This window comes from Ursus maritimus, unplaced genomic scaffold (assembly GCF_017311325.1).
Source record: "Ursus maritimus isolate PB19 unplaced genomic scaffold, ASM1731132v1 scaffold_7, whole genome shotgun sequence".
Lineage (NCBI taxonomy): Eukaryota > Metazoa > Chordata > Mammalia > Carnivora > Ursidae > Ursus > Ursus maritimus.
Window position 1 is genome coordinate 56,312,445 of NW_024426885.1, and position 11,266 is coordinate 56,323,710.

Genomic DNA, 11,266 nt, shown 5'->3' on the forward strand with positions numbered 1-11,266 from the left:
GAAACTGCGGTTCAGTGAGAAGCTCTATGAAGGGAGAACTGATTTGGTGGGAGATGGTGCAATTTCAGACGTTCCTGGAAAGAGCAGAGAGGAACCAAAGATTGGTTTTGAAAGGATTCGTCTGGCGTAGTTCGGAAGACAGCCCAATGGGCATTTACAAGTCAATGGACGGGGGAGAGCTCTCTGAGGTGGTGGGTTTTGTGCGACCCTCCCCGGGTCCACGCTTCTCTTCAGTTAGAACAGAAGAGGCCTGGAAAGCAAGGCCGGGAGTGGGGTCTTTGGGTGACGCCGGGTGGGGGAGGTGGCGAGCGCAGGCGACTCCCACTTGGGACCCGGACCCAGGCCCCGCCCCTGGCGTACGCCATCAGCCCGCGCCGCGCAGCCGGGTGTTATTCCGTCCCGCCCGCGCGGCGGTCGGTGCTCTGTCACCGCCCGCTGTGACCATGGCCCCAGCCCGTGGCTTATAAATTGGCGACCACAGTTCCCGACGCGGTCCTGGTCCTGATGGCGGCGGCGGCGGCGGCCTTGGCAGCGGCCGACCCCCCTCCCGCGATGCCGCAGGCGGCAGGAGCCGGAGGGCCCACCGCCCGTCGGGACTTCTACTGGCTGCGCTCCTTTCTGGCCGGAGGTGGGTGTCAGCCGAGAGGACCCGGCCGTGCTGGGGTGGCAGGGCGGGATCGGGGCAGATACGGAGCTTGCGGCCGCAGTGACTTCTTGGACTCTGGCTGCTTCAATGCCCGGCTGGATATTTGCCCTGACCTGCTGTAACTCTTTCTAATAATCACTTGACTAGTGACAGCAGGATCCTGGGGAGAAGGGGCTTCGAGCTGTCAGGGAGCGGCTGGGCGGGTGGACGGGCTGAACCAAGCACCCATTCTTCGGCGTTGGATAGTAGGGAAAAGAGCTGAGTCCTTTACAAAGACTCCAGGGTTTCAGTGAAACATGCTGGGTACCCCTTTCGTTTGTAAAGACCATAAATGACCCAGTGTAGAATGGGATTTTGCCGTTTGCTTTAAAGAAAGTATATATTGGAAGTCAGCTTTTTAAAGTTGACTGGGAAATTGTGCAAAACTGTCTCCAACCAAAACTGGTTCCAGTGATTCTAGTAAACTGTTCTATAGCTACGTGACAGGTAGCTGGGGCAGCCCTTCTACCCGTGTCATTGTGAAGCCAGAGAGTTCATAATTGTCTCTCAGAAACTTCTTCTGACTTCCCATAAAGAAATGTTTTCAGTCTCTACCCTCTCTTAATTGATTGTCTGGGTTGTCAACACTGAATTACTTGTTAAGGCTGGGAATTTTGAAAATTCCACATTATAAGGGCTTTTAGAAAAAATATCTGTAGTGTCCAGTAGTATTAAGAATTTCTTTTGTTCTGATAAAAACGGCATTCATTCATTTATACAAGGAATATGAGTGCCTGCTACATGCTCAGTGTATATCAGCGAACGAAACAAAGATCCTGGCGTTTACATTGATTGGAGAGTTGAGGGGAGAAAGAGAATAAATAAAATGAGAAAGTAAGTTATATAGTATGTTAGAAGGTGATGAATGCAATGGGGAGAAGTAAAAGGAGAATGGGGCAAGGAAATGCAGAGGCTGAGTGGGTGCAATGTTAAATAGGACAGTCATGGCAAGTCTGTTGGAGAGAATGACACTTGAGCAGACTTGGAATAGTGAGGGAGTTTAGCAAGTTGATGTCTCAAGAGGAGAATTTCAGGCCTTAAGAAAAGTTATGTAGCTGGAACCATGTGGTGTTGATGGGGAAAGGAGGTTAGAGGTGAATGAGGGGCTTTCCAAATGACTTTTATTTGGAGTGAAGTAGGAGCTGCCAAATTGTTTTCTAAAGTGCCTGTTCCATTTTGTATCCCCACTATCTTGTCAACACTTGCTGTCATCAGAGTTTGTGTTGGCTGTGTTTGTGTAGGGGTGTGTGTGTGTGTTTCTCTTTAAATAGGTGTTCAAAGGTATGTAGTCGTGGTTTTAATTTACATTTCCCTGATGACTAATAATGGTGAATATCTTTTCATATTCTTTTTGGCCATTTGTGTCTCTTATTTGGTAAAGTGCTGCTTCAGATTTTTAGAAAGTGTGAATAATTTTGAATGAGTTCCTGGTCCAGGTGATATGAAAAAATACTTTTGGGCAACTTACTTGGCCTCCATGTGCCTCAGTTTTCACATCCTTTTATTTTATTTTATTTTATTTTATTTTATTTTATTTTTAGTTCTTTTTTTTTTAAAAGATTTTATTTATATATTTGTCAGAGAGAGAGAAAGAGCACAAGCAGGGGGATCAGCAGGCAGAGGGAAAAGCAGCCTCCCTGCTGAGCTAAGAGCCCAATGAGGGACTCGATACCAGGACCCTGGAATCATGACCCAAGCCAAAGGCAGACGCTTAACCGACTGAGCCACCCAGGTGTCCCTTCACATCCTTTAAATGGGAAAAGACTTCCTACTTTAGAAGGTTGTAATGATTAAATGAGGTAGTACTCATAAAAGCCGTGGCACAGTGTCCTGAGTTAAATCTCTTAGCCTAGGTGTCGCCTGGGTGACTCAGTTGGTTAAGCGTCTGCCTTCGGCTCAGGTCATGATGCCAGGGTCCTGGGATGGAGCCCCACGTGGGGCTCCCTGCTTGGCGAGGAACCTGCTTCTCCCTCTCCCTCTGCCTGCCACTCCCTCGCTTGTGCTCTATCAAATAAATAAATAAAATCTTCAAAAAATATCTTAGCCTAGTACCTGGTACAAGGTAAACGCTCAAAACTTGTGAACTATTATTGTTGATTAGCAGTGGCCTTGGCCACTATCTTAACCTCATTTGCTTAAAAGGAAGATAAAAGCTGCATGACCTAACTCAATGGATTATTGTAATGATTGAGCTATAAAGTAATGGGATTAAGTGAGTTAAGATGCTATCAAAGGAAACTTATTGAACACGTTCTAACTAATTTCATTATATGGTTAGTTCATAGTGACTGAGAAGATAATATAATATTCCGAAACCAAATATACCCAAATGCAAATTATTTTTAGTTTATCCTCAATTTTGGGTAGCCGTGACTATGATTTTCATTAGTTCTGATAAGAGAAGCTTGATATAGAAACTTATATGTGGATTTAATATTTGAATACGAATAGGCACTTTATTTTTGGATATCTCAGAATATGGATTTTAATTAACAGTTACGTGGTAGGCTATTAAATAAGTGTGTGTGGACTTTGAGTGATTTTGTCTTACATTTTTATTTTTTATTTATTTATTTATTTTTTAAAGATTTTTTATTTATTTATTCGACAGAGATAGATACAGCCAGCAAGAGAGGGAACACAAGCAGGGGGAGTGGGAGAGGAAGAAGCAGGCTCATAGTGGAGGAGCCTGATGTGGGGCTCGATCCCATAACGCCGGGATCACGCCCTGAGCCGAAGGCAGACGCTTAACCGCTGTGCCACCCAGGCGCCTCTGTCTTACATTTTTAAAAGTAAGACTCTACATTAATTTTTTTTTAAGATTTTATTTATTTTAGAGAGAGAGAGAGAGAGAGCACCTGCTAGGAGAGAGTGAGAAGCAGACTCCCTGCTGAGCAGGGAGCCCAGCGCTCGGGGCTCGAACCCAGGATCCTGGGATCATGACCTGAGCTAAAGGCAGATGCTTATCTGACTGAGCTATCCAGGTGCCCCTACATTCATTCATTTAACAAACATTTATTGAGTGCCTGTTATGTGCCAGATCCTGTACTGGTCTCTGGCAATATAGTGGTAAAGGCGACCCACAAAATCCCAGTCCTTTTGTACCTTCTGGATCAAATATGCAATAGTGAAGAGCTTAATATAATCATAAAAAGACACCAGAGACTTTTTTTTTTTTAAAGATTTTATTTATTTATTCAACAGAGATAGAGACAGCCAGCAAGAGAGGGAACACAAGCAGGGGGAGTGGGAGAGGAAGAAGCAGGCTCATAGCGGAAGAGCCTGATGTGGGGCTCGATCCCAGAACGCCGGGACCACGCCCTGAGCCGAAGGCAGACGCTTAACCGCTGTGCCACCCAGGCGCCCCAAGACACCAGAGACTATTTATCCACATTTCATCCACTTTTTTATAATGTAACAGCCTATTTTATCAAGTGCTTATTAACATGTAAGGTACTTTACGAAATTGTCTTGGTTTGGGCTACTATGACAAAAATATCATAATCTGGGTGGTTTATAAACATTTTTTTTCTTCCTTCTTTCTTTCCTTTCTTACTTCCTTTTTATCAACCTGGAAGCTGCAGACATTTATTTCTCATAGTTTGTAAGCTGGGAAAGCCAAATCATGGTGTCAGCACATGTGTCTGCTGGAGGACTGCTTCCTCATAGATAGCACCTTCTCCTTGTGTTCTCACATGGTGGTACCTTCTCAGTGTTGTTTTGTTTTGTTTTGTTTTTGAAGTAAGTTTTTTTTTTAAGGATTTTATTTATTTATTTGAGACAGAGAGATACAGAGAGAGCATGAGTAGGGGAAGAGGCAGAGGGAAAGGGAGGAGCAGACTCCCCACTGAGCCAGGAGCCCGATATGGGGCTCCATCCCAGGATGCCAGGATCATGAGCTGAGCCGAAGGCAGACGCTTAACCATCTGAGCCACCCAGGGCCCCCACCTTCTCGGTGTTTTCACATGGTGGAAAGGGTCAGGGTTTTCTCTGGGCTTTTATAGGGGCATTAATCTTGTTCACAAGGGCTCCACCCTGCTGACCTCATCAATTCCTAAAAGCCTTACCTCTAAATACCATCACATTGGGAATTAGTTTTCAAAATATGAATTTGGGAGGACACAATCTATAGCAAAGAGTCTTCATATATTATTGTCTTAGAAGGATGCCAAGCTAGTAGGGCTGCCCTGGATTCTGACCTACACTAAAGCCCATGTACACACATTACTGTCATCTATATGTCTACACAGTGACGTGTGGTAGGGACCAAATACATAATGGCTAAATATATATGGGTATGTTGAATTTTATGGGTAAAAGTTGGTTGTTTCAATGAAACAGTCATCCAGAAGAGGTTACTTGAAACAGAGCCTCTTGGCTGGGTAAGTACCTTCAAGTGTCTGTCTCTGTAACTACATTTAGCAAGATTCCCAGTGTTCATCAGGTATTAGGGGGAAGATTTACACTCTTCAGATTTATTTTTAAGTCTGACATAACTCAGTTATTAAGTTACAGGGAATGGGGGCCAGTCATCTTTATATCCCTGCAACTGGGCAGCTCTACCCGTGGAGACCAAATTAGAAATCAGAAGGTGTGCTGGCTGAATAAATAATGATTTCCATGTGGAAAGAAATGGTATGCAATTTCATCCTGACTGTTCAAAAATTTTTTAGGTATTGCTGGATGCTGTGCCAAAACAACAGTTGCTCCTTTGGATCGAGTAAAGGTTTTATTACAAGCTCACAATCACCATTACAAACATTTAGGTGAGTTAATGGTTGCTAAAGGTAAAAGTGAATGAAAACATTATCTGCTGGGTTCATTTCCAGTTGTGAATTATAGTGGAAAGAGGATACAAAAGGGAGTTCAAGTTTGGGAACAAATTGTGCAAGAGATTTATCTCTTATCTACTTTAACCTTTTCATTTGCAATAGTGGTTAAATATATTATCATTTTAGGGTACTGATATTCTCTAAACCAAAATCTTGGAATCACTGAAGTACTATTTGTTTATTGGGATTAAAGAGTCATGCCCTTTCCAGACACATAAGAGCTCAGCCTGATTTTTTTTTTTTTTAAGATTTTATTTATTTATTTGTTAGAGAAAAGCACAAGTGGCGGGGGGAGGTGCAGGGAGCAGCGGGCAGGAGCAGGCAGAGGGGGAAGCAGTCTCCCTGCTGAGTTCCCGACAGTGGAACTCGATCCCAGGACCCTAGTAGCCAAAGGCAGACGCTTAACTGACTGAGCCACCTGGGTGCTGATTTTTAAAAAATATCCAATTAGTGATGGAGATAAGGTTTATTCCTTTATTTATTTAAAGATTTATTTAGATTTCTTTATTTGAGAGGGAGAGCACACACATGAGTTGGCAGGGAGAGGCAGAGGGAGAGAGAGAGAGGACTCCTCTTCATTGAGCATGGAGCCTGACATGGAGCTTGATCCCAGGACCCTGAGATCACGACCTGAGCTGAAATCAAGAGTTGGCCGCTTAACTGACTGAGTCATCCAGGTGCCCCTATTTTTTATTTTTAAAGTAATCTTTACACCCAACGTGGGGCTCCAACTAATGACCCTGAGATCAAGAGTTGCACACTGTACCGACTGAGCCAGCCAGGCCCCCTATTCCTTTAAACACCTAGTTAAACAAGCCTTCTGGAAATCTTTAGTGTAAACAGAATTCAATGCAATTAGTGTATATGGATAAATTTACATTCTTAAAGAATATCAAGCCCTTGTTTGTTCCTTGCAAACATAAAAATCAGCCATTAAATTAACATGGATGCTGTAATAATTTGTCATTGGTGAGAGTAAGAAATTTTTATAGCCTCTTTGGAGGGCATTTTGGTAATATGCATCAAAAATCTTAAAAAGATACATATTCTTTGGGCATGCAATTCTAGTTCTAGGAGGTTACTGCAAGGAACTAATCAGAAAGATTATATATACAAGGATCAAAACATTATTTATGTTAGTTAAAAAACAAGCAAACCAAAATGTTCAATAGTAGGGAATTGGCTGTATTAAATAATAAGTATAATTTAAATGAATAAATAAATCCATATTTTAGGCTATTTTCCAATCACACAAAAACTAAAAATAGTATCAACTGGGGGTCCCTGGCTGGCTTAAACAGTAGACGATGCGACTCTTATTTTTGTTTATTTATTTATTTAAATTTTTATTATTTTTTTAGATAATCTCAATGCCCAACTTGGGGGTAGAACTCAACCCCAAGATCAAGAGTAGCATGCTCTACAGACTGAGCCAGCCAGGTGCCATGATGTGACTCTTGATTTTGGGTTGGTGAATTCAAGCTTCTCCTTGGACATAGAGCTTACTTATTTACTTACTTACTTTATTTGTTTATAAGATTTTTATTTATTTATTTGAAAGAGAGTGAGAGCAAGAGCAATCACAGAGGGAGAGGGAGAAACAGGCTCACTGCCGAGCAGGAAACGTCCCAGGACCCTGGGATCACGACCCGAGCTGAAGGCAGACGCTCAACCAACCGAGCCACCCAGGCGCCCCTAGAGCTTACTTAAAAAAAAAAAAAAAAAAAATTAATTGACCAGGAACAATGTTCATGATGTATTAGATAACTGAAAACATATAAAATGGTTTAATGATACTGCATTTTATGTAAATAAACATGAGCTTAGACAAAAGGCTGCAAAGACAGACATTAAGTGGTTAATTTTCAATGGTGAAATTCAAGGTAATTTTTTCTCCTAAGCTAATATTAATACATGTTGAACATATATTACTTTAAAAATTAGAGGGAGAAAGATTTAAAAGAAAAAAAAATTAATGTGGACAGACACCAAGAAAGAAATTAAGTCAAGGCAAGTAACTCATAGCACTCCATTACTGTATAGGTTCATGCTTCAGTAGATAGGAATGAGGTGTGCTCCGCATGACCTATGCAGCATCACTATACAAGGAAGATGTTCTACAGAGTGAATAAGAGTCATTATTTTTTCCATAACATATATAGAGTTGTCAAATCACTATGTTGTAACCTAAACTAATGTAACATTGTGTCAGCTGTCTTCGGTTTAAAAAAATCAATTGTTTTTCTAGTGGTGTTTTTAAAATGTGATTTTTCTCAAAAAAATAAGGAATATTTATGTTATATATTAACTATAGCTCATTTTCTTGTCAATATTTTTAATACTAAGTAAGTCTATACTTAAAATTGAAAGAAAAAAAGTTGCTGCCATTCTGTGTCCAGCAGTGAGCACAGTGTGCTGCTCATATATAGAATCAGACCTTTGAACTTACTGAGACGGTATATGAAACTGGAAAGGAGGGAAATGATTTTCTTTCATTGTCCAAATTAAGGGTAAAAAGGAGATGAATCATATTACCCAGTATCTCAGGGTGTTTACTATAACCCAACGTATGAATGTCTGAGCAGGATTGTTTTATTCCTTTCACCTCCTCCCCATGCTGGTTTATGTTGTTTTGTTTCCTGATTTGTAGTCATTAGATTACATATTCACATTAGATTTCACGCTCTACAGGGCTACATGCCATGGGTTACAGTGTACCCTACAAGGCATGCAAAATTTGAAATGGAATTCCTGGAGTGAAATGATGAACTGTTGGTGTAGTACATGGAGTTTCATGTATCTTTAAAGTATATAAGCCATAAATAAATAAATAAATAAATAAATAAATAAATAAATAAATAAAGCTTTTAGTTTTCTTTTTAAATGTTTTTGGGCATTTTATTCTAGATGCCTCTCTTTTTATATACATGCATAAGGTAGTCTGTAAAATTTTGCTTTTTTTATTTTTATTTTTTAAATATTTTACTTATTCATTTTAGAGAGAGACAGCAGGAGCAGGGGGAGGGGCAGAGGGAGAGAATCCTAAGCCACTCTGTGCTCAGCGCAGAGCCTGGTGCGGGGCTTAATCTTACGACACTGAGAGCATGACCTGAACCAAAATCAAGAGTCGGATGTTTAACAGACTAAGCCACTCAGGTGCCCCAAATTTTGCTTTTTTAAACATGAATTTTCACAAAGATGATGAAATTGTGCTATTGAATAAAACTTCTACTTTAGCTTCTTAAAAATGTGTAATTTTACTTCCGAGGCATCAAAAACTATTTTCATATTGAAGCAAAATTATTCTGGCCAAATGAAAAGCAAAGAGTACAATTAGAATTTTTCCTTCCCCCACTTTGCATAAAGAATTTTTTTCTGAAATATACTGAAAATCTTTGACCTTATTTAGCTTTTTACAGTCAAATGTAATGTAAAAATAAGTAGGTGAATCGGAATGGGATTCTTTAAAAATCTTTACTTTTAATCTTTTTTTAAGATTTTAAATTATTTTACTTGAGAGAGAGGGAGAGAGCACAAGCTGGAGGAGCAGCAGAGGGAGAGGGAGAAGCAGACTTCCCACTGAGCAGGGGGATGATTGGGGCTGGACCCCAGGACCCTGGGATCATGACCTGAACCGAAGGCAGATGCTTAACCGACTGAGCCACCCAGGTGCCCCTACTTTTAATTTTATTGCTTTTATATTTTTATTTATTTTTAGTTTTTTTGAATGTGTGATGTTGTCACAAGCTCATAATTCAAAAAGTATAAAAACAAATATTTTGTTCCCTCCCTTATTTCCTCCTTGGAATTAAGCATTTTTACCAGTTACTTCCATTTTCTTTCAGAGCTGATGTATACATATACAAACATATTACCAAATGTTATTTCCTTCTAATCCTATCTTGATAAATAAAATAGATAAAAGATATGGAGAAGGATTTATTTATTTATTTATTTATTTTAAGATTTTATTTACTTGACAGAGAGAGAGAGAGCACAGCAGGGGGAGCAGCAGAGGGAGAGCAAGAATGCTTCTCTGCTGAGCAGGGAGCCCGATGCCTGGCTCGATGGGGGCTCAAAGTGGGGCTCCAAGCGGGGCTTGATCCCAGGACCCTGGGATCATGACCTGAGCTGAAGGCACTTAATTGACTGAGCCATCTAGGCACACCCCCCCCTTTTTTTTTTTCAAGATTGAGGGTGACTTTTTTTTTTAAAGGGTGGAAGTTATACAGGTGCTTGCTTTCTTTCTTTCTTTCTTTCTTTCTTTCTTTCTTTCTTTCTTTCTTTCTTTATGTTAAGGTTCCCTTTTTTTGTTTAAGCCATTTTTAAAAGTAATCACTACCCACAAGTTGGGGCTCAAACTCAAGACCCCGAGATCAAAGAGTTGAATGTTCCACTGACTGAGCCAGCCAGGTGGCCCAATAGAATTCTTTTTAATAGACTATTAGTCCATTTAGTTATCTATTTAATAAAAAATGCTTTTAGGATATCTTTTTTTGGGTGTTAATAAGTACCTACAATTTTAATTTCTGGGAAGATCAAAGGTGACTTGCATTTTAAAATTGTAAGTGAGGGGCGCCTGGATGGTGCAGTCGTTAAGCGTCTGCCTTCGGCTCGGGGTGTGATCCCAGCGCTCTGGGATCAAGCCCCACATCAGGCTCCTCCGCTGTGAGCCTGCTTCTTCCTCTCCCACTCCCCCTGCTTGTGTTCCCTCTCTCGCTGGCTGTCTCTCTCTGTCAAATAAATAAATAAAATCTTAAAAATAATAAAATAAAATAAAATAAAATTGTAAGTGAGGCTAGTGATTTACTTTTATATTTGATCAAATTTTTGTTTGAAAAATTTGGAAACAAACTTGAATTTAAATAGTTTAATAATAGAAATAGTAATTTGTTTATGAGAAGTCTGTACTGCAAATAGGATTAGTGATTGACATTAAAAGAATAAATAATATATTATTATATAGGATTAGAACTCAGGCCTTTATCAGTCTTCTTAATTAAAGTGTCCTAATGAAAAATTTCCCCCAAATTTAAATAGTTAAAATAGTTTTTAAAATTAGTTTCTTTGGGGCACCTGGGTGGCTCAGTTGGTTAAGAGTCTTCCTTCGGCTCAGGTCATGATCCCAGGGTCCTGGGATAGAGCCCTGCATCGGGCTCCCTGCTCAGTGGGGAGCCTGTTTCTCCCTCTCCCTCTGACCTCCATTCATGCTTGCTCTCTCTCTCTCTCAAATAAATAAATAAAATCTTGAAAAAAATAAATAAAACTTGTTTCTTTTATTTAGTAATTTCCTTATGTAAACAAGCCACATGTGTATCTGGGTCAGTCTGGGAAGTACAGTATCTGGTCCTTGAGTGTATTTCTGTTAACATTTCTTAGATTGCTGTAAGTTAATATTTGTGATAATTATAAATAAAATTTACTAAAATGTATGGCTGGGTTTTTTTATGTTTTTGCTAAAATGTGTTTTATATTTTTACATGAGATATGTTTGTATAATTCGGACTTATGTATTTTAAGTAGATTTAACTGCTAAACATAAATTACTATTCATTTAATTGCTCAGGCAAAATTACATCATGAATGATTCTGTGATTGTGAAGAAAATTTGAATTTAGATAGTTTTCTCTTTTAATAGTATTTTTCTTCTAAACATTTTTCTAAAAATAGGAGTATTTTCTGCATTGCGTGCTGTTCCCCAAAAGGAGGGATACCTTGGATTATATAAAGGGAATGGTGCAATGATGAT

General features: G+C 39.8%; 1 protein-coding gene across 1 annotated transcript in view; it reads left to right on the forward strand.

The window, feature by feature from the left end:
* Positions 1-413: 413 nt before the first annotated feature.
* SLC25A16 (solute carrier family 25 member 16) overlaps positions 414-11,266 on the forward strand; it is a 39,493-nt gene continuing 28,640 nt past the window's right edge. The window contains exons 1-3 of the mRNA XM_040624474.1: positions 414-628; positions 5,359-5,451; positions 11,188-11,266. The exon at positions 11,188-11,266 is cut by the window's right edge and continues 52 nt beyond it. Coding sequence (XP_040480408.1) covers positions 505-628; positions 5,359-5,451; positions 11,188-11,266 — 296 coding nt within the window. The 5' untranslated portion in view covers positions 414-504. The remainder of the gene's footprint in view (positions 629-5,358; positions 5,452-11,187) is intronic.